The sequence below is a fragment of the Perna viridis genome, chromosome 2 (genome assembly GCF_037379345.1).
Source record: "Perna viridis isolate PV_CMFRI_1.1 ecotype Kerala chromosome 2, ASM3737934v1, whole genome shotgun sequence".
In the NCBI taxonomy this organism is placed as follows: domain Eukaryota; kingdom Metazoa; phylum Mollusca; class Bivalvia; order Mytilida; family Mytilidae; genus Perna; species Perna viridis.
The window spans coordinates 70,153,522-70,178,097 of record NC_142446.1 but is presented as its reverse complement, the minus strand read 5'-3'; the positions used below and the strand labels follow the sequence as shown (position 1 = coordinate 70,178,097).

Sequence of the window (24,576 nt, the reverse complement as noted above, 5' to 3'; positions counted from 1 at the left end):
AATACCAACTATTTTTTTAACACCGATATTTAAGTAGTCAAAATACAATGGACCAAAATTTGAAATCGCACATTTTGTGTTTAATAAACTTACATGTAACTAATAAACTGTGACAAAAATAAAACTCTATAATTATCAAATGATTTTGGATTTCACGAGCCTCATCTGACATATAGAAATGACATGAGAAATGATCATGGTCTGAGCCTGAGGTACCCGTGGATGTATTACAGCAATGCCAGAGATGTTCTAGAAGGCTATTTTCTTAATTAGTCGGAGTATGGACTTTGGTTGAATGGAATTCCAACCTCTTACGTTTTAGGTGTAGGTAAAAGGGTTCGCACATTTTAAGTGTGATGCGTCCTGTTTATCTGTTTCCTGTTTAGGTCATATTTCTTTCACACCTTATATATTACAACATCCTTGCAAGTAATTTATTTTGGCATGTAGATTTTACCAAAATACCCGTATCGAAATGCCCTGAATTTTTTTTCTAAAAAAAACTTCATTATAGTTCCTCTTTATAGTATATACGAACTCGGGGGCATATTTTTTTTAATTCGAATTAAATCTTAATCCTGTTAGGCTTAATGTTTTTTTTTTTTCAATTCTGTTTGTATGCTGAAGTATTTGGGAGAGTTATGCGTTAATTTAGGTACATAACCAAGTCAAGTGGCATCGAGTCATTTGAACATCTATATATTTAAATATCAATTGACCATCACAAAACCATACGTTCATTACATCACGTACCTGTTCCAAAATTCGATTGATTGATTGATTGATTGTTGGGCTTTAACACCCGAGCAGCAATATTTCTGCTATAACAAAGAAAATTAAATTAAGATATTCAATAAACCTAATGGACATTTCTTAGTTCTATTGAGATAAAATTCCAAAAAATATTTCTCAGAGTTCAAATGCTTATTTACTTTGAAGAATGATTTTTTATAAGATTTTTTCCCTAAGATCTATCAAACTAAAACGGACTATTACATATATAACACACTTAATTCGTGGATGCAATGAATTGTACAATGTTCTCTGTAATTAATTTGTGCGATATTCTCTGTTCTGCATTAAATTACCAAAAGAAAAATCACCCGACATTGTTTAACAACATATGTTTAGATGTCTGCAAATGATATTAATTTGATGAGTAGACAATTTTTGTCTTCAGTTCAAAGCGGAGTAAGGAAAATTGCGTTACAATAATGCTATTAGTTCTAACTGGAATTAGCGAACGGCATTATGGTAAAATGTTGGAAACTTAACACGATAATTTGAAAACCCACATTTTAAAAGCAGATGTGGCCAAGAGACGGTGACTAAAAAAATCCAAAAGGGCAAAACCAGAAAGGAAAATTAAACAAATACAGGTCACTGACATTGTAGGAATAGTTTTGAAATAAAAGTAGTTTTTGTCCAAAAATAAGTAAATAAAAGATTTTAAAAAAAATTAAAAAATTCCCGTCTTTCAAAACTAAGTTTAAAGGGGCACACAATTCCGGCGACGCTATGTATTGTGTCCTTATTACCCACAAAGTTTTATAAACTTTTGGATATTGCATGGTTTCAAAGAGGTTGCGATAAAAAAAAACCTGTGTGACGAATAGGCGGACAAGAAAAAAATAAGATTTTGCCCAAAAGTTCGGGCTTGGATGTTATCACGAATAAAATATTTTCCTATTATTATAATATAATATAGCGGGCCTGCCATGTCAATCGTCTGAATCTGGTTCGGTATGTTGTTTTATTCATATTTAATCGGATAAAGTTATTTTGGGGGCAAGAAAGACACGGCATTCCACAGTATCTTTGCCAAGGCTACATCAGTTTTCAAAGACCCCGATGTAGCAAAAACATTGTCTACTATACATGACAAATATGTTGTCGTACCAGCAGACAAAGCCCAAAACAACATTGTTTTGGTCTGCAAAACGTTTTATATCCAATGTTTATTATCAGAGGTAGACGTAGAAAATAATAACAGCGATAAGACCTACACTGCTACCACTCTTTCCAAAGAAGAGATTGTGGAAAACCATAAATCTGTGCTATCCTGTTTTGGTCTCTCTACCAAGGACGATGATTGTGATTTACCGTCTATATACTGGATTCCTAAACTTCACAAGAATCCATACAAACAACATTTCATAGCTGGATCTGCAAAATGTACCACCAAACCTCTTTCAAAACTTTTAATTTCTATACTCACAACTGTCAAAGAGGGTCTACAGTCCTACCACAACACTTGTTACTCACGTAGTGGTATTAATTCAATGTGGATCCTGAAAAATTCAAAAGATCTTTTGGAGACAATCAGTTCAAGACTATTATTTGAATATAATAGCATTAAAACCTATGATTTTTCAACACTGTATACTTCTATTCCCCATACTCAATTAAATTCCCGACTTAAAAACATTATACATCGTTGTTTTTCCAAAAAAGATGGTACACCTAGATACAAATATATAGTTCTTGGTAGAGATTCCTCATACTTTGTAAGAAGTAATTCCAAATCATCTTCCAAATATACAGAGGAAGATGTTTACAAAATGCTGGAATTTTTAATCGACAACATATTTGTCCAGTGTGGTGGACGTGTTTTTCAACAAACGGTCGGCATTCCAATGGGAACAAATTGTGCTCCTTTACTAGCTGATCTGATCAGAAAGAAAGAATATTGTTTGGCTAGATCCTTCAATCTCAGTTTCCGCTATATAGATGACGTGTTATCTTTAAACAATCCTAATTTCGGGGATTTGATACATCGCATTTACCCAAAAGAACTTGAGATAAAAGATACTACAGACACTGTGAAGTCAGCCTCATATCTTGACCTACACTTAGAAATCGATGGTAAAGGAAAACTATTGACCAAACTTTACGACAAACGTGATGACTTTTCATTCAGAATCGTCAACTTTCCTTTCATCTGTGGCAACATCTCTTCGGCTCCTGCGTATGGAGTGTTCATATCACAACTCATACGTTATGCAAGAGCTTGCCGAAACTACGCAGACTTTTTGTATCGCGCTAGAACTCTAACAAATAGGCTTCTGAAACAGGATTATGTTGCTACAAGATTGAAGTCATCACTACAGAAGTTTTATGGTCGTCATCATGAACTCGTGGATCGTTATGGTGTATCCATCACCACTATGAAAACTGATTTATTCAACGGGTTATAGTTTTCCTTTCCTCGTTTGTCTACCCCGGACTTGACTTTTTATGAGCAACTCGGCGGGTGTTTCTAGAAAAGCAGAGGACGCTTACCCTACCGGTGCACCTGGTCCATGCTCCCAGTTTTTAGTGGAGTCCGAGTTGCTCATTTACTTTTGTTACTTTGTATGTATGATTTTAGTTACTTTATGTTCTTTGTTGTGTATGTCTGTTTTCCATGTCTGGTCTTTGTCCCTGGATTACATTCTTTTGATTACCGCTATAACCTTGGTTCCCTTGATTACTCTTTCATTTCATTTTATTTTTTTTTCGGGGGGGGGGCATCAAATAGCGGAAAAGTAAAATTTTATGCAAGTATTATTAATGCGAGTGATTTACAGCGTAGTTTTGTTTTGTTATGATTTAACTTATATTCCTTTTTTTTTACTTTGCGGCATTTTATTTTATTTTTATTTTTTTTTGTTTGCTGTTGTTGAGCGTGTTAAAAGATATATTTCTCACAACTGGTACAATATGTATTTTGAGGGTTTTTTATTTCAACTCTTTAATATAGCATTCATTGATTTGTATTGAATAGCATGTTATATTACATATGTTAGTTTTTGTTAATTGTTTTGGAAATAGACACGGTATTTGTGACATTCTGCGCTCCACTGAACTTATGGTGAAAAAAAACAAGCAACTAAAAACTGAATTATATTCTATCGTAGACGAACTGAAAGAGTTGTTTCACAAACTAAATCCCATAAAGTGGGAGTAGGATCCAATCATCTGGCCAAAATTTCCATGAGCGCTTCCATGGACACGTACGTAAACATGATCACCAGTCGTTAAATGAATTAAGTTGAGACTGAAGCCGATGCCCATTTTGCGTCACCATTTTGAGAAATTCCATAAGCTATTTCTTGGCCGTTTTTTGCTACTGAAAACTCTATTTTAGCTGGATACGACGTTATTGTAGCAAAGAATGCATACAAACCGTCTCTTGGAGCTTCAAATATACCACTGTCGGGATGAAAGGCATTGCTGGTATCAACTTTCTCCATTCCAAACGGTACAACTTGGTTATCTCCTAGATGGGGTAAATCACCAGTTACTCGTACGAAGAAAGCCACTCTGTGTTCCAGGGTAGGCGCTGTAATCAGTAGACATTATATAAATGTGTGGAGCTATTATATGATCATGACGTGATGACTTAAAGAAATATTCCTGCTATCAATCTTTGAAGGGAGCACAAATGGTCACATAAGAACATAATATTTAAAATGATTATATACAGTTGTACTCTGACGTTCTTGAAGTAGAAAAATGCTGTCTACCAAACTCTATAATAAACAGAATGACTTGCCCAACTGCAGACTTTGGTAAATAGTGAATAGGGATAGGGAAATGTTTAAATAACCATGAAAACCGGAACCTAACTACAGGAAAATGTAGGAACACGAACCTTCCAATTTCTGACATCAAACAGTATTATGAGCATTTATGGTATATATGTTTAAAATAAAACAAAACGCCAATTAATCATTCAGGCGTTCTAATACTTAGCACGGGAACTTAATCTAGTCTAGCTGTCAAAATAAGACTCATATTCAAAACCATTGAAAAGAGCAGATCGATTTTGACAAAATCTACTTTGTGGAGAACCTAGCAGTTGCAGGGAGATTTGTTGACTATAGCTTTCTACAAAACGTGTTTACTCTATATTGTCAAAGCACGGTTGCATTAGACAGTGACCTTTCAAATGTAGATTTAAATATAAACTTACGGTCGACTTAACTAAAAAGTAAAGTGTATAACTATTTAGAAATCTAAAACAATATGGTATTTCCAGGGAATGAAAAATACTGTTCGATATTCGTTTTGTGGTATAAGAAATAGGCTAATTTATACACAACCATAAATCAAAGCATTTCTGGTCAACTATAGGAAAATATAGGAAAAAGATGCTTATATAGGGAATTATAGGATGCTTATCAAACACAGGTTCAAATAAAAAATATACTAGACTCGACAGCCTGCTATTGTCAACTATCTTTTCCTTAATAGTAACATTTTAGCTACTCTAGAGTTGTACAGTACGTGAAATACTAGAAATTAAATAGAACTCAGAGGCTTGCACAAAAGCTACTGGAACAAAGACTTGTCGCTTTTAGATTAAGGTAATCACTTCAATCATCAATACCTGATTGACCGAAGGAAACCATTTTTGATCAATAGTCTGATGCATCCTTTACACAATAGTAAGAATAAACAACCAATTCATAATTGGGGAAAAAAAGAGCGAACGCAACAAACGCACCAGCGTATAACCTAAATTGAAAAAAGTAAAAATTTTCAGTCTTCAATAAGTATAAACACACTTTTAAGCAAGCTCTGACAGGCCCCGACAACAGAAGTAATAAAATCCACGGTAACAACACGATAACAACTCATCAAAATCGAACTAAAAAGCAATAAAAATATTTTGGCCTCAGTGGTTAATCATTGGAAATACATCGTTAAATGAAATACAATATTTGTATCATGGTTAAAGAAAAAAATGCTTTATACAAAATTTACTGGTACGATCCTGAGCTAGTAGTCGCTTATAGAATAAACTATCATCCTTGACACTTGTGGTTTGATCACTATTGTCACTGTGAATGAAGAAAGGAGACCCAGAAACATTTACTACATGATCGCCTTCATCGCCAAAACGGTTACTTTTCAGTTGTTGTATTTCAGATTTGCAGAATCCTGTGTCCAATACCAATTTTTTGTTTTCGTCTTGGAGTCTCAAATTCGAAAGGTTTAGGTTCATGACATCTTTATCCAAATTTTGGATTTTGTGTTTTAATTCCTCATTTGATTTCAGCAATTTATCAAACTTTTTTGAGCTTATCATCTGTGATGTCACCTTGAAAAAAATCTTTCGATTGCACCGCATTGCTAACTTGAAAAATTATGAATTCAACGACACATACAATAATGAAGTCCTTCATTTTAAAATAAGATCAAATTGTCAACTGGTCTAGACAAGATGATAAGATAAGATCGGTTAAATGTCATCCAAATATAGTATTTGATAGGCACACTTACATGTAGTATATAATAAAATGAATATAAATTTGATACTTTTGCACACTATATTCTCAAAATTAAAATTGTAATTATATGTATTTTGATTCATTTTTTGTTGTTGTTTGTTTTAGTCCATGGGCTGGGAGGGTCCACCGTGCACCCCCACTTATCAACTTCTTGGTGATTTTTTAGGTACCTTTATACCTCCCATTACCGAATCAATTTGTCGCCAAAGAATATTTTCGGATTCTTTTTCAGTAAAAGCCTATATTTGAACCTCACTGGGTCAAAAAGACACGATTTTAGTGACTCAATTATTTGAGCGTCTAAATTGGATAGCATGTGCAAACAAACTAAACAAATTTAGGTATCGTTGTTTAGCTTAAATGCAATGCCTCAGCTTCACAATGGTACCAAGAAAGCTGCGATAACACTTAGGTATTTGGGGGTAAAATGGAAAAAAAATGTACTCCTACCCCGCGAAAAATTGCTTAAATTGACATATTTTTCAATGTCAAAACCCCTTGAGTATTTATGCTTCAGTAAAAATGACTTATTTGGTATTTTCTGGGGTTCTTTTGATGAATTTTGGCGATTTCCGTAGTCAGAATTTATTAAAAATGCAACAAAATGGGATTTTCGATTTTTCGGTCAAAAGTCACATAAATTCAACTCTACAAGTTATTACTGGACTAAAACGTCTCAAATTGGTAATATTCGATAGATAATTTAATTTTCTACATAGATAAACCTTATTTCCAAGAAAAAAAAATTAAATGTCAAAAATTTTACCCCTATCCCTAAAAAACTGGTTTCAGTATCAAACAGAATTCTCATTCACAGCATATTGACATCGTAGAACTCATATTTCAGGCATTCATAATTAATATAATGATGTACCCAACATATCTGATCAATCCAGGTGCTTAGATGTTCCTTTTGGGGTGACAATTACCATATTTAAAATCGAAAAATAACAATTTTCAGAATTTCAGAATTTTCTTCTATATCACCCGTCATTGTATTTTTTTCAGAATACCGAACCTTAAACAAACCTTTGTTAGCTACGGTACATTAAAATATTGTCATAGCTTCAAAATGAGCCCAAGTAATAAATATTTGAAATTTTCCAAGTCAAGTTAGGTGGAAAATTGCCACCCTTATTTATGAAAAAAACGAACTAAAACGTTAATTTTTAGCATATAAACGGTGTACAATAGACATGTTGGGTACTATTGTTTTTATTATCGATATATCAAACATATCTAATATTTTCTTCAGTTTCATTTTTAATTGGCAGTTTTTTTCTACAAATACCGTACTTCAAACAAGATTTTGTATCTTCAAATACAATTATATAGTGTCTAAGCTTTCTAATGAGCCCAAGTAATGAATATTTGAACTTTTCCAAGTCCAAATAGGTGAAAAACTGCCAATCCTAACCACGAAAAAAGTACCAAAACGCTATTTGTAAACTATCAACGATGTTAAGTCACACAAAAAAGATATACGTTAACCATCAACAATGTTTAGTCACACAAAAAGCCATATGTTAGCCATCAAGAGTGTTTAATCACACAAAAAGCTATATGTAAACCATCAACAATGTTTAGTCACACAAAAGTCCATATGTAAACCATCAACGATGTTAAGTCACACAAAGGCCATATGTTAGCCATCAAGAGTGTTAAGTCACACAAAAAGCTATATGTAAACCATCAACAATGTTAAGTCACACAAAACGCCATATGTTAGCCACCAAGAGTGTTTGGTCTAAAAAAAAATCCATGTGGAAACCATCAACAATGTTTAATCACACAAAAAGCCATATATAAACCATCAACAATGTTTAGTAACACAAAAACCTATATGTAAACCATCAGCACTGTTTAGTCACACAGAAAGCTAGTAAACCATCAACAATGTTTAGTCGCAAAGAATGTTTAGTCACACAAATAGCTTTATTTAACCATCAACAATGTTTAGTCACAAATAATGTTTAATCACACAAAAGCCATATGTTAGCAATGAAGAGTGCTAAGTCACACAAAAGATATATGTCAACCATCAACGATGTTTAGTCACAATTTTAAGTCACACACAATGTTTTTTTTTTTCACATAAAAAGCCATGTGTAAACCATCAACAATCTTTAGTCAATGTGTAACACAAAAACCAATGGGTAAACAATCATGAAAATCCCAATTTTGAAAATCGACAGTCCGTACTCTAAAAGTCTACAAATTATACTAATTTCTATATGAAATTGATAGTTATATCACATTTTTATGTTTCTTCAAGTTTATGATAAAATTTATCAGAAAAATCGGAGGTTGTAAAATTGAAAGAAAGCAAAAAAAGAAGCAACAGGATGAAAGCCATAACTGTCTTACGTCTTTCTTTTATATGTGAAACATGTGAAACACTGTATATTGTGGTTTAATTGACTGACAATACTGATACTATACTGAAAGTTTGAAACACTGTATATTGTGCTTTAATTGACTGACAATACTGATACTGAAAGTTTGAAACACTGTATATTGTGCTTTAATTGACTGACAATACTGATACTATACTGAAAGTTTGAAACACTGTATATTGTGCTTTAATTGACTGACAATACTGATACTATACTGAAAGTTTGAAAATATTGGAAGGTCACGCTGAGAAAATACTTCAAGGGACACAATAAAGATAAAACAACAAAGAACTAGGACAACAAACAGAAAGCTCTTATATCTAATAATTCACTGCTCATAATATTGGTGCATTGATAGGTTTAACAATGTGCGGCATATAAGACCAGTCAATGCAGAAAAATAAGGATAATTTTTCCTTGAAGAACAAAACTCAGTTTCATAACAAAAAATTAGGGTTTCCTTAAATCATTCCTCAACTCAAAATATTAGTGACACAAAGTAAAAAAGAACAGCTACACTGTTTAGACCATTATAACATTGCAGAACAAACATCTGAAGATCTATTTTCACATCGATCAATGTTTTTAACAAGCCCGATAAACCAAAAAAACACGACAATAGCTTTTAGGACACAATGTTACATTACTTATTCTTAGATGACAATAGATCAATTAGTTTTAGTAAGCTTCGTAAATGTCTATTGTGAGCGAATAATACCTGTACATGTCACATATGTTTTTTCGTCTCACCATTGCCTTTGCCTAGCCATTGTCTTTGCTTCATCATTGTCTTTGCCTCATCATTGTCTTTTCCCACTATCGTCTTTGCCTCATCATTGTCTTTGTCCCACCATTGGTTTTGTCTCTACAATGTCTTTGTCTCACTATTATCTTTTCCCACCATTGTCTTTGTCTCACCATTGTCTGTCTCACCATTGTTTTTGTACAACCATTGTCTTTGTCTCACCATGTCTTTGTCCCACCATTATCTTTGTCCCATCATTGTCCATGTCTCACCTTTGTCTTTATCTCACCATTGTCTTTTTCCCACCATTGTCTTTGTCCCATCATTGTCTTTGTCCCACCATTGTCTTTTTCTCATCATTATTGTCTTCCCACTATTGTCTTTGTCTCACTATTGCCTTTGTTTTTCAATTGCCTTTGTCTCACCATCGTATTTTTCTCACAATTGTTTATTACACCATGGTCTTTGTCTCAGCATTGTATTTTATGTACCATTATCTTTGCCTCCGCAGTATCTTTCCTTATCACTATTTCACTTAACCATTGTCTCCTGTCGTACAGGTTGGAGTTGTCTAACCATTGTCTCCTGTTATCCATGTTGGAGTTGCCTAACAATTGTCTCCTGCCGCACAGGTTGGAATTGCCGAACCATTGTCTCCTATTCATCATTGTATTTTCCTACACCGTGTCTTTTTTATCACTCTATCCCTTTTTTTCCTTAAAATTGTCTCCCGCTGTACAGGTTGGAGATTCCCAATCATTGTCTCCTGTCGTACAGGTTGGAGTTCCCTAACCATTGTCTCCTCTTCATTATTATATTTTCCTATACAGTGTCTTTTGTATCACTCTATCCCTTTTTTCCCTAACAATTGTCTCCTGCCGCATAGGTTGGAGTTGCCTAACCATTTTCTCCTGCTTTATCATCGTCTTTTCCTCCACGTTGTCTTTTATTATCACTATTTTGCCTAACCATTTACTTCTGCCTTGTCATGCAGAGTTGAATTGCCTTACAATTTTGCCCTGCCTTGCACTGCACGTTGAGTGGCAAAAAAAACCATTTGCTTCTGTCTTATCATTGTATCTGCTTCCATAGTGTCTTTCCTAATCACTATTTTGCCTAACCATTATGTCCCACCTTACAAGTGACAGTTGCCTTACTATTGTCTCCACCCTTGCATGACTGGAATATGCTTTTATCAATTGGTTCTTCTGATTTCACTCCGTCAGAATTATAGATTGAAAAACCTTTTTTTTCGTCTTACAACGGAAACTTCATATTATCGTCAAATATATCATAATAAAGAAATTTGTTTGATTTCTGTTTCTATACAAACTGCCAACTACACCGTGACAGAAAGACATTTCTTCATCTAACCATAGAATGACCAGTCATAATCTATATTTTCTTTAAGAATAATAGTTGATGCAACAGTTTGGAGCTTGGTTTCAGTTTGTCGAATTTTTCCTATTGTAATTGCATTGTGTTTCCATAGAGAAAGATTTCATCCGCATATAGAAACAGTAATGCAATCTACACAAGAGAAAATTGAAATTTATGGCAAAGTATTTATTTCTTCGATTGTATCACGTTCAGCCACAGCAAGTCTTGTAATGGAAATGCTGTATAATTTGTATTCCTATTTATCTGCTGTCGAAGCAAACATATTTTCTTGATCCTTATATTTATAGTGAACAGGGATCCATCTGGAAGACAATTTGCTCCCAGGACACTGTACTAATTGATTAATAAAATCTGCGAGATATAGAAGATTCTTCCCCGAATCGATTGAAGATACCGATAAATTTTATTACGAAAGCCTCACTCATCTTACTTCTCTTTTTTCGGATATTTGGCAGATCGGTGCTGCAAACATTGACTTATTAGAAAAAAATATTTAATGTCATTCATTACTTATCGGATTTTTTTAATAATTGCAATACACCTTTCTCTTGTCATCACTAAGCTTTTATTTTCATCAAATATTGAGTAACTTAGTATGGTGAGATACGGAGTTTCGCAATATGTTTGGACAATGGTATTTTAATGGAAAATATGATGAAACTCGAAATAATTAAATTGAAGTGTCGTTAACTGAAGATAATTCAATATTATTGTCCATCTTTTAATAAGATCCTATTGGACGAGGTGTTTTCAGTGGATGGATATTAAGACTTAGTTTTATGCTGAAACCATCAACACCATTCTTTTATTTTCTTATTGGATTGTCGCTACTCTTTATTGTACGGAGATGGATTAAAAAGTGGGATTACACCAGGAGGTAAGGTCTTTCTTCAGTTGAAATTATTGTAAATTCAGAAATAATTGCCCCCATTATTTTTTGGCGTTTGTCATTTTAGAAATAAAAACTCCCAACTCTTTTTTTTATCATTTTGAGAATTACACTACATAGATTATGATATAAAATATATAATCGGAGTTGAAAATTACTCTATTACACAATCGATCACATTTTTGCATTAAATATAGAAATAATTTGTGAATTGCAGTATTTGAAGATCAAATATTGGGTGTTTCTAGAAAAGAAGAGGAGCATTACCCTACCGGTGCACCTGGTCTATGCTCTCAGTTTTTAGTGGAGTCAGAGTTGCTTATTTTATTTTGTATGTTTTATTTTGGATATTTTATGTTATTTTATGTTCTTTGTTGTGTGTGTCTGTTTTCCATGTTTGGTCTTTGTCCCTGAAACACACTCCTTTTATTTCCTCTAGAATCTTAGTTCCCTTGATTACTCATTCAAATTAACTCATTTATTCAATTTCTTTATAAGATTCTTTGGGTATTATCAGTTAAAAGTAGAATTACAACAAAGATATTTGTGTGCTGCTAGACTTATCTATAAACTTGTATTTCTTTTCATTCGGTCTGCGATTAAGAATCTAATAAGATATAATTCTTTTTTTTTTAAATGGATACTGAGTTCGTTTTTTACTTTATTTTATTATTTATATCCTTTTTCACCATAAACTCTACATACTAGCTTGATCCATTGCTATATAATGGATTCATTTCCCTTCATACTGACCAGATGATCTGTGTTTTTTTAAGAACCCTTCACCTTCACCATCGGTTTATATTTCTTTCCCAAGTCTTTACAGCAATGTTTTTGTCCAAATCTAGTAGACATTCTAGTCGTTCTAGTGATAGTGACATCAACAGATAGTAGGAGGATATTTCATTCTGTATCACTACCAAATGGATTACTTAAGTCAATACCTTTAACTTTGAATTTTGTCGATAGAATGTTTCTCTATTTAAAAAAAAAGTTCTGTGTGTTAGTCATTCTGATTTTTTCTCGGATTTGAATTTAAGAGAGAAAACAAAAGCTTTATTACGGGGTTCAAACATACGTCATAAAAAGTCTTCTTGGTTTTTGTTTAAATATTATGAGTGATTCATGTAAGTACTAAGTATAATAATTAAGTATCGATAGCATTGTACTGGAAAAAGGATTGGCACGGCGTAATAGATACATAATCATGACACTTTTTTCGTTTACGTATGCCTAAGGCAACATTCGTCCATTATCGATTTTCTTTTATTTTGTCGATAATGCGGACCTTTGTTGTTATTATTCAATTATCTAAAATGTACATTGCCAAGAAAACTTCAAATCGATTAAGGACAGTATACTTCATACTAATTATTACTGTTACTTTTTAGGATTGCTGCAACCTCCTAACAAGGTATTAAAGAGATGGAAGTCGACACCTTTTATGAAAATGTTCTGTTGTTTTATTGGTTTGGTTTTGTTTTGTTTTTTGTTTTTGCATTCATACAAAAACATCAATTTGGTAATATAAGAATCGAGGAAGTGTTGATATATTAATTGACATTTACTTATAAACATTTGATGTTAGAGAAAGGCCTGTACAGAAAAAGGTTATACTAAGAGGGGTTTGAGAAAAACTAGGTCTTTTAATGAAATCATTAGTACAGCAGACATTTCCTTAGGTTTAAAGGTGCAAATTTTCTGTTACGAGGGATTTTAACCAAGCAAAGACAAAAGTGCAATCTCAAAATATGGGATAAAACCTCTTCATTTGTAAAGAAACGACTGTTATAGCAAGATACATTTTGGCCCAAAAATTACAGGCAAAAATTCCTACATTCACTGCCTTTTTCATAAAATAGGCATATATACGTTTGAGTATACAAGCCTCGAATGTGGAAATAGAAAACAAAAATGGATCGACGATTCTTAAAGATATCATTAATTTTCATTCCCATGTTTGTATACTTATCTGTCATGTATAAAGTGATGGACAATATATGTGAAGACACTTATAAAAAACTTTCAAGTCCACCTGAATTACCACATCAGGATATTAGACGTAATATCAATATGTCGTTCCATTTAAATATTCTAGCCAAGAGATACGAACATTTGGAAAAGCAAAGGAATCATTTACTCTCAGTTATAAGAGACGTGTTAACCCAAACTAATATCGGTAAAGATAGAATTAACTTTTGGAATGAACTTGATAGATTTGAAAAAAATGTAAAGGGCATAAATTCAATAAAGATAATAAAACAGAACATTGTGAAACCAAAATACATCTTCAACTGCACTAATATCAATGAAATTACTTTAAAGCAGAAAGTGGGTCATGGTGTAACAAAACAAGCCTTTCTTGGCGTCTATCGACAAAAGTCGGTCGCTGTGAAAATGGTCACACGGCACCAAAAGGACGTACGAGATTGCCGCCAAAACTTGCAGACAAATGATACAAATAGACGACACGAGTGCTTCATTTTTCCAAATATGAAATTAATGAAGGAAATTCTACTATTGGAACAAATGGACCACCCGGGATTAATAGAACTGTTAGGATATTGTGTTAGGAGTGAAGAAACTGACAGTACAGATCTCTCTGAACACGGAATTACAGCCGTGTATGAATATGGAAGACGATTAAACGTAGCGAATTTACAGTATAACACTTCTAGTAATAGACTTCATCACTCAATCGATCTTGCTGACTTTTTATCGTACTTAGAGAATTCCCCACTGGGATCTCTGAGAGTTAGAGACTTTAAAGAAGATCATTTCCTTTTGGTGAATAATTCGATTAAAATGATAGACCTTGATGATGTTGATAATCTGGAACCCTCTTGTGATATCTATTATGACACTGAAGGAATGCAATACTGGAAGCAGTCTGGAGTGCAAACAACTTCGTGCGAGTTTAACCTCCAATGTAACATGGGGTTGTGTATAGGATTTAATGCAAAACATAACCTAAAAATGATGAACAAATTTTTTTTCAGTAGACTACTACATCCGAAACTGTACCCAAATGTGGTAAATGGAAGGTTGTGTAATCTATTAGCACGAATAGACACACTAAATATAACTGCTAAGGAGATTGTGGTTGATTTAGTGAAAATCGGGGACATTTTATCAACAAAGTATGGAAGACACCTCTAAATTCATTATTAAAAATATAGTAAAGATTCCTAGTTTTTTTTTAAAGTATAAAATTATATATGGTTTTGGTTTGGAAATAAGGATAAAAGCGCTATTTATTATTGACATGATATGCTTTAAAGCAGATTTAATCTCTTGTTGGGGGATAAACGCTGTAATTTTGAAGACTAAATTTAAAGAATAAACTTTTTGCTATCAACTGATAACCAAAACAAACTTTGATTAAATGTAATACACTACGTTCAATACCTTTAAGAAATGTATACCTTTAACCTGTTACAATTGGGCGTATTATTTAACCTTTGAAAGCTTTACATAAATATGCAATCTAAATACATGTATTGCATTTTTATTTTGAAATTCATATTAGAACGTCACTTTGAACTACATTTGTTGTTTAAACTAAATCTGATTTTCTTTTATAGTCCCAACCAATTGTTAGTACCAAACGTCTTCCTAAGAAATCATCCCTTTTGTATTCATAGTTGGCTTAATTGATTGTGACCAATTTTTTAAAGAATTGGTACTGAAATTCAGAATAAACACATTTTGTTTCCTGAGACAGAATTAATCAAGCCATCTTTTATAATGGGTTATACGATTATGGACAAAGCTGTTTATTGATATATATGACATTATGTATACAGTCACAAAACATTCATTTGACATTAATCATGAAATATAAAGCAGCTTCGATGAGATTATGTCTGTAGGAAATAAACGCATTAAAAGTATTCAATTTGTCTTTTGAATCTCCCATCTGACTATTGTAGCAAACCACGTTTCACATGGATATGTGTCGTTTGAAATCCCTAGGAGTTTATCTCATTTTTCAATGATTCTAACACGTGCAGTATATTCAAGTTCAACTATTCCGTAAAGGAAAGGGTCACCTTTGCATTAAGTAAGGTTCTTATGAAAAATTATTCCCGTGTAAACAAAAAAAAAATCTTTAATGCAAAAGGCGCTTTTGTAAAATGCACAAGGCTATTCAAAATTCGAAATTTTTAAAATAAATCGTAAATAGCCATCTACTAGAACTCTTCTATCAGAAGGTGTTGATGACCTTATTGTCAGACTTTAACCAGCACTCCACAGTTTAGTTTAGTTTCGCACTTTTGGCTAGGGATGAAAAATGACATAAATGGAAACCGGTGGTTGCTATAGTGATTAAAAATGAAGAATCTATTGTTGATAAAACATTTTCTGAAAAAGGGGACTTTTGCAATGTTTTATATATTTTCAATGTTGAAGGGGCTTTTTTTTTCAATGACAATTTGACTTCATTGTGAAAGTGAAAGTAAGTCAATTTTTTACCATGCTAAATTTAATAAGTGGATTACAAAGTGAAATATCTCAAAATCTAACCGATGCCCATATGAGGAAGGAGTTTTCGGAGGAAAAAGTGTGGACAGTTTCAGGGGATGAAATAAAAATTTAAGATATTTTGCGGGAAATTTGATATTTTTAAACCTGATTTTATGAACTTTTTTGCAAATTTTCGCATATTTTTGCATGGTTTCTATGGTAACCCTATTTACTGTGGGTAATTTTTTTCCAGAAAATTTTTAATGCATCCTGAAGGCCTTGGCTTGAGCTATTTCTAGATATATAGATTTACAGGTGATTGACAATTTCTTGAAGTGATAAATGTTACAAAGCATCCGATTAGAAGACCAAAATTAGGCAGTTCTACAATACTGTGGATTTCTGGCTTATTGATTTTTACCTATAGCTTCCGATTGGCTCGTGAGAGAGTAATCAAGGGTACAAAGACTCTAGCGGAAATCAAAAGAATGTAATCCAGAGACAAAGACCAGATACGGAAAATATAAAGTAATTAAAATAATACATACGAAGTAACAAAAGTAAATGTGCAACTCGGACTCCACTAAAAATGGAAGGATGGACCAGGTGTACCGGTAGGGTAAGCGTCTTCTTCTTTTCTAGAAACGCCGCCGACTTGAACATTATAAGTCAAGTCCAGGATAGACGAAAGAGGAAAGGAAAACTATGACATTTTGAACAAATGAGTTTTCATGGTGCAGATGGATACAGTGTAACGTTCCAATCCACGAGTTCATGATGACGACCATAACACTTAGGAAGTGATGACTTCAATCTTGTAGCAATATAACCCTGTTCCAGAAGCCTAATTGTAAGAAGTCTAGCGCGATACAAAACGTCTGCGTAGTTACGACAAGCTCTGACATAATGTATGAGTTATGAAAACTCCATACGCAGGTGCTGAAGGAATATTGGCACAGATGAAAGAAAAATTGACAATTCTGAATGAAAAGTCATCACGTTTGTCGTAAAGTTTGGTCAATAGTTTTCCTTTACCATCAATCTCTAAGTGTAGGTCAAGATATGAGGCTGACTTCACATTGTTTGTAGTATCCTTTATCTCCAGTTTTTTGGGGGTTGATGCGATGTATCAAATCCCCGAAACTAGGCCTGTTTAAAAATCATATAGAGGAAATTGAGATTGAAGTCGGGATTTTAACTGAGTATAGGCAATAGAAGTATACTGTATCATATCATAGGTTTTATTGTTATTATATTATGATAATAATCTTGAATTGAGGTTGTCCAGCTGATCTTTCGAATTTTTCAGGATCACCCCCCCCCCCATTGGTCTTTAATGCACGGAGAGGAAATCCTCATACCAAAGGCTTTAGCTGGCCCCAAAACATTATTATATACAGGTGCACCGAAAGCGTCACCCCTATATACTCAAGTACTCAGATAAATTCCGATAAATGCTCAATAGGGCTAAAAAGGATACAGAACATAGAACATATTAAAGGGCCCACGGGGGGCAACATGATAGACGAAAGAACCACTGATTAGACAGTATGGAACATTACAACTCACAACATAATAATACTAAATACAAATCTAGTATTAAAGATAAATATACTGTTTAATGCGTCAAAAATGACTTACAAATAAATTTTTATAGATAAATTTTCCATCTGCATTTATTAGAATCTTTGGATTTCCAGACAAGGTAAAGAAATAAATTTCTGTTCAGGATCAAGATTTTTGAAATTTTTAACTTCATTTCCAATAAAAGCAAACAAAACTTTCGTTGAAAGATGGAATTTGTTGCTGATTATATAAAAGATGGACTTCATCTTCTATTTCTTCAGAGTAACATTTAATACAGAAATGGTCATTACTCTCAATTTATGAAAATAAGCCAATTTCAATCATTGATTTATGTAATGAAATCCACAATTTACAAATAGATTTTCTGAGTTCAAAATTCTTTATTTATGATAGATAATTTTTAAAAGCAAAAAAGACATACAGAGGCCAGAAATACCAGATGCAAAAATGCGGCGGGGTTAAAGTACTTTAACATTCTGTCTTTCGAAGTTTTAAATTGCACAAATGATAAAAGAGAATTTTTTTCCAAAAAGTCTTTTGACCGGCAAAATGAAAACTCATTGTAAATAGCCATTAGGTTTTCGCAGAAATACATGTCTTTCAGCTGCAAATTCCTCTTTTCTCAATGATTTCAGACATTTTTATTTCACGTTGAACGTCAATCAAGTGTATTCCGGCTCTAAATTATACAGGAACAAGTCCTTAGGTTGCACTTTATTCGAGAATTGTAACCAATTACCTATGTACTTTCACTTTACAAACCGACTTCCTGACGTTACGGCTCGATCATGTTGGCGCCTAAAGGCGCCGGAATTTCAAATTCCTTAACCATAAATCATGATTTATTATTTAAAAAAGGATATTGATTTTTTTTCAATTCAATTTTCATAAACATTTGACAGATTAGTTTTAATATTTATGACTTGCATAATAACATTGTCTTCTTTAAGTTTACTTTACACCGGACGTTTATGAGCAATAGGTCTATTCTTGAAAAGCAGTGGAAGCTTACCCTCCTGGTGCACCTGATTCATGCTCTCAGTTTTTAGTGAAGTCCGGGTTGCTCTTTTGTTTTGTTTCTATGTACGTGTTAATTGTCGTGTGTCTATTTTCCTTGTTTAATCGTTATCCTTGGATAATTTTCATTTTTATTACTGTTTGAATCCAGGTTCTTCTGATTTCTTATTACTTATTATACAACACTATGTCATATACCAGATTTCAAAACTAATAAAAGTTTTAAAACGGCTTCTTTGATTCTCAACCAACTTCCATCAGAAAATTTGCCGAAAATTCTGAAAGCTATTTCAATGTTAATCAATTGATTTTGTTCATTTACTTTTGTTGTTTGTACGTATTATTTTGGTTACTTTTTGTTCTTTATTGTGTGTGTCTCTTTTCCCTGTCTGGTCTTCGTCCATGGGTAACATTCTTTTGATTTCCGCTAGAGTCTTGGTCCCCTTGATTATTTTTTAACTGTTAAAACACGATATGGTGCTTTTATCTTTATTATTCCCTCCTATATTTGATGTAAGGGGATTAATATCGCCTTTTACCGATTTACAAAAAAATAGTTAAATGTCGTATTCCTTTTAAAATCTTGTGTTTTTCATTTATTGTAATTGATTCAATAAATATCGGATTTGTATTCTAAATATTAGCGTCAAAGACATATCTCCACACTGAGAGCGCTTCTTCTCTGGGTCATCCAAGTGCATTTCCAAATTCTTTCTTAAATGCTTACTTCCATCTTTTCATCAGTGTGAATGATCTTCGAATTAGATGTGATATATGTTATACAAGAGGTAGTATGATTAAGATGTGGATTTTGAAACAAATATTAAGAATCTTGATCATCAAGTGTTTTATGTAGAAGCATATATTTTTTAAAGTTTACATATCTTATAGCGCTATGACAAAAGCCCAAGCGAATAGAAATATTACTATATCGATAGTAGTATTTTATCGAATGTCCCCAGTGTAGTGAATTTCGATAATTCACACTTTCGGTAATTTCACTCTCGGACTTTATTATAACTAACTCCAATCAACCAACAGCACAAGAACATAAGCAGCATTTAACAATCATTAAGCATTTATTGAAAAATAGGTCCTTCTTTTAAAAAAAAATTCTCAGTAAATAATTTAAATGAAATAGAAAATGGCGATGTAAATTCATTAACACGTATACACCTTTGCTGTACAATGGTTTGCTATGTGAGATGTACTTAGAATAAAATAGTTTCCAATATTAGCCATTTTCCTAAACTTATATTAAAAGATGGTATCATGTCTATAACTCTGATCTCATTGAATCGTCTGAATATAGCTGAAATACTGCTGCTCGGACGTTAAACCCCAACAAACAAACAAACAAACATCACATCATCTGATTAGAATGTCAAAGATAGTGGTAACGTTAAATTGATTGTGAACGGTATAAAGTGTCGCCGTATTTTACGATAATCCACGTAGCGATTCAATTATAGAAGATTGAAGATTAGACATTTCATTACACAGACAAAAGGTGTCAAGTGACTTTCATAAAATGAGTACTGCCTAAGCATTTGATATTTTAGATACAAAAAAGTCACTATAAAAACTCCTTAATACTCAACTGGTTTTTTTTCCCGGCTTTCCTTAAAATTTCGGATCCTGTTTTAATGGTTATATCAAAGATACTGAACTCATTGTCACCAATCGGAAGGAAGAATTTAGAAAGTCTCAAACTGGAAAAATCAAGGATAAACCCGAAAAATGAAATTAAAAACTAGGTTCTTGCTTTGGTACGGTCAAGTAATGTAATTATGTTTGAAAGAGTTTAAAATGGTTGTTATCTAATCTAATAAAATGCGTTTTCCACAACTAAAGTACAAGGCATCATACAACAGAAAATACATATTTATCAACTATTTGAAGGTGAATGCAAAATGCGCTATAAAGAAAAACCTTACCAACTTATACAAATTTACTAGAACTCAATCTATAACTCATTAACATACACCTGTGTTAAAAAATGTTCAATGTCACAAGAAGTTTAGAAAAAAATTTCAAGTAAACTGGTCAGTGTAGAACATATCTTAGTTAAAGTACACAATTCCATGAAAAATCAAAGAACCAAAACGTTTAAGAGAGTTTGTCGGAAGGTTAAGAGTGGTTCGTTTAAATTATTAAACGCTCTCACAGTTTCATACTAACCAATCTTATAAACAAGTGTTATTTATACTGGAATTGTGCACTACGCGTTTTTCTTACTAGTTTTACACAGTGCCCGGCCTTTACTAATATTTAATGTCATTAATGACAAATCATATTATTGAATAATTGTGTTACATCTTTCTCTTGTCACCCATCAATTATTAAGCATCTTATCTTAGTTAATTCAGAATTTGTTTGGAATAGGAATTTTGTCAATAATAGAAACAGAAAGAAGCTCTAAATAATTACGTTAAAGTGACATTAACTGAGTGTAATTCAATACAATTGTCCATCTTTATGGCTTGATCCTATTGAAAAAAATGTCTGAGTAGGAAGTTTTATGTGGAAACCATCCAGATAACCATCATTATTAGCATTCGTTAGCTTGCCAATTTGGATGCGACCTCACATACATAATTATAGACTGTTTATCAATTCTTGAAAAAAAATATATATATTTTCAGATTGAAAGTGGTTTTAATCAATTCACTATTTGGGATGATAATATTTTATATAGCAGAATGCTAGCTTTGAGAATTTAGAAATAATTCAAATGCAGACAAGATATTCTGTAGGAGAATTTTCTTCCTCCATGATCTTTATGGAACATGGAAGCAACTCTTCGCGGTAATTTCATCACTGGCGATTGCTCAGATAGGAAGGTAAACTTATTTTCCTCTTTGTATTAAGAACTTTCGTAGCTTACTTAAAAGTGAGTTTACACTAGTTGAAGACCTTTTGGTGATCTTTTTAAGTACTTTCTAATTTTTGATAAAGGTTATATGATGGAGCATTTGTTGCGTTTCACCATATATGTTCCCTTTTTCTACACTTTTCAAAGTACAAAAAATAGCCGCAAGTGACATTTCCGTTGATAAACCATTTTTTTACTGATTTGTTCGACGTGTCATAGTTTTCCTTTCCTCTTTCGTCTACCCCGGACTTGACATTTTATGAGCAACTCGGCGGGTGTTTCTAGAAATACTTCTGTTTCTTTGTATGTATTATTTTAGTTACTCTGTATTCTTTTTGTGTATGTCTGTTTTCCGTGCCTGGTCTTTGTCCCTGGATTGCATTCTTTTGGTTACCGCTATAAGATTGGTCCCTTTGATTACTCTTTTGTATTGTCAAACGTGCTGTTGTCTCTTATATTGTTTGCTGAATGTACATAACAGGAGGTGTTCAATATACTAGGTTTTTTTTAATAAAAAAGGATTTAACATCCAAATTACCCTTGTTTACAACAGTTTATAACGCAAATAAATATGAAAAATATGTCTCAGAGACAACAACCCCATCAGGATGAAAAATGTCAGCTCAAGGCCAACAATAGGTCTTCAATGAATGATGAGGAAACCCTCACACCACAGGGCAGGCTGCAGCTGGACCCAAAACAACATTATACACAAGTAAAGCCTAATAAGCAAATATAGACTCCTTATATTTTGAAACTGGTTGGGAAACCCTCCATGTAGAAGAAAAAGAAGGCAATTTAGTTCGTTTTATAAAAATTACCATCAAGATTGTTCGCCTTATCTTAATGACTGTTTATCACCGTATCAACGAGATGTAAGGCAAAACAACTTGCGAACTGATTTTGACTATCGGCAATCATTCACAAGATTAGTTATATTCCAACTCCTTTTTTCCGTCCGCGATTAGACTTTGGAACAAATTCAAATAAAATATACGTAATCTTCCAACCATTCCTAGATTCAAAAAAGCAAACCGATTTGAAATATATAATAAACCTCCTTCTTATTATTTCACAAGTTGTAGATTATGTAATATTCTACACACGAAACTTTGACATAGGTGTATTGCCCTGAATGCAGATCTCTTCCGTGTTAATTTTGTAAATAATCCAGGTTGTGTCTGCGGCTGGGTGGTTGAAGATGGCATACATTACCTTTTCGAATGCCCACCATATTTAAAGGCAGGTGAAAAATTGAAGAATGATACTGCCTTTTTACTAAAACTAACAGTCGAAACTTTGCTTTTTGGAAAACACTTTATCTGATGATTTAAACAAAGATATATTTAAATCAGTCAAGTATTCATCAAACAAACAAAGCATTTTGACATAGGATGATCATTGCAAGCAAATATAACTTCATCCTGTTAATATTTCCCATATTTTCTCTCTTTTTTTAGTTTAGATGACTATTGCCACCGATATTGAAATGACAAATTCATCACATTTGATAACTCACATATATATAGAAGGGTCTGAAAATTCCCAACGATGTTAGAACTGTCAAACTTTTTGGTCGTTCCGTCCGCGGGACCCGAACTCGTACCGCTGTGACATCAATGGCTACACCGCCTGCACAAAGTCCAGCGCAAAACAAATTTGCATCGCAAATTTGACAGTTCTAACATCGTTTGGAATTTTCACTTTGATTTAATCCGCTTCATCCCATGGGGAGGGGACATAGGGCGACCACTGTGGCTTTCCATCTCCTCCTTTCTTTTGCCAGTACTTTAATTTCTCCCCAGGTCTTTCCAATCTTCTGGGCTTCCGTATTCAAATTTCGCCTCCATGTGTTTTTTGGTTTACCTCTTTTTTTTCCGGCCATGAGGGTTCCACTCTAGGGCGTGGCGTGTTACATTTGTACTTCCTTTTCTCAACGTGTGTCCAATCCACCTCCATTTTCTTGATGTAATTGTTTGCATGACCAGTTCTTGTTTGGTCCTTTGCCATAAGTTGTAAAGGCTCTGTTAGGCTCCCACCATGGATAACTTGACTAGTGAATCCTTCATAGAGCTGACGAATGATGGATACAATTTTCTCTGGAATACCATAGTGTCAGAGAATGTTCCCTAGTACTTGATGGTCTATACTATCAAATGCCGTCTTAAATCAAGAAATGTAAGGTATAGTGATGTCTGCCATTCAATAGTTTGTTCCATAATGATTCTTTAGGTGGCAATTTGGTCAGTACATGGACTTTCCTGTCTGAAACCAGCTTGTTCATCTCGCAATATTTTATCAACTTCATTTTTCATTCTGTGTAAGATGATATGACATAGTACTTTGCTAGGGATGAAAAGCAAAGTTATACTTTTTATGAGCAACCCAGTTTTTAGTGGAGTCCGAGTTGCTCAATTGCTTTTGTTACTTTGTATGTATGGTTTTGGTTACTTTGTGTTCTTTGTTGTGTATGTCTGTTTTCCATGTCTGGTCTTTGACCCTGGATTACATTCTTTTGATTACCGCAATAACCTTGGTTCCCTTGATTACTCTCTAATACCTCTCCAGTTTCAACAGAATTTTTACCATGATTCATCTGCTCCAGTCCTCAGGTATTTGTTCTTCCTGCCAAATTCTGTTCAAAAGATTGTGAAACTTGTTGATCGAGATAGAATCTAATGCTTTCATTTCTTCCGGAGGGATGTTGACTATTCCTCCTGCTTTGTCATTTTTCAGATGTTTAATTGCATTGGTTACCTCTGCTCTAGTTATTCGCCTTGTCTTTAGATCTTGTCCATATTCTTCAGTTGGTGGATCTGTAGTAGGAGGTTTATTCAGGACTTCTTCAAAATGTTCTTTTCAACGATTCAATTGTCCTTCAGATTTTGTGAGTGTGTTTCCATTTTTATTTTTTACAGGTG

The 24,576-nt window shown here is 33.3% G+C and overlaps 2 protein-coding genes across 3 annotated transcripts; one reads left to right on the top strand and one right to left on the bottom strand.

Annotated features, from left to right (window-relative positions):
* Window positions 1–3,872: 3,872 nt before the first annotated feature.
* LOC148626730 (uncharacterized) lies at window positions 3,873–6,197 on the bottom strand. Of its 2 annotated transcripts, none has more exons than XM_088570992.1 (2): window positions 5,743–6,197; window positions 3,873–4,324 (listed from the first exon to the last, which is right to left on the bottom strand). In XM_088570992.1, the coding sequence occupies exons 1-2, from the start codon at window positions 6,116–6,118 to the stop codon at window positions 4,029–4,031; spliced, it is 672 nt and encodes a 223-aa protein (XP_088427118.1). In that variant the 5' UTR covers window positions 6,119–6,197; the 3' UTR covers window positions 3,873–4,028. The 2 variants fall into 2 exon arrangements, with proteins under 2 accessions (XP_088427118.1, XP_088427119.1); XM_088570993.1 differs by having other exon boundaries at window positions 5,752–6,197.
* A 5,018-nt stretch (window positions 6,198–11,215) lies between these two features.
* Window positions 11,216–15,584, top strand: LOC148626729 (extracellular tyrosine-protein kinase PKDCC-like). The gene is made up of 2 exons (XM_088571252.1): window positions 11,216–11,697; window positions 13,101–15,584. Exon 2 carries the CDS (start codon window positions 13,624–13,626, stop codon window positions 14,866–14,868), a length of 1,245 nt encoding a protein of 414 aa, XP_088427378.1. The 5' UTR covers window positions 11,216–11,697; window positions 13,101–13,623; the 3' UTR covers window positions 14,869–15,584.
* Window positions 15,585–24,576: the final 8,992 nt, after the last annotated feature.

Bases quoted from the DNA above. Each gene is read 5' to 3' on its own strand.
- LOC148626730 (XM_088570992.1), bottom strand. From the start codon at position 6,118: ATGCGGTGCAATCGAAAGATTTTTTTCAAGGTGACATCACAGATGATA. The intron at 4,325-5,742 runs GTATAAAGCATT...TACTGATTACAG, and splicing joins GGATCGTACCAGTAAATTTT to CGCCTACCCTGGAACACAGA.
- LOC148626729 (XM_088571252.1), top strand. From the start codon at position 13,624: ATGGATCGACGATTCTTAAAGATATCATTAATTTTCATTCCCATGTTT.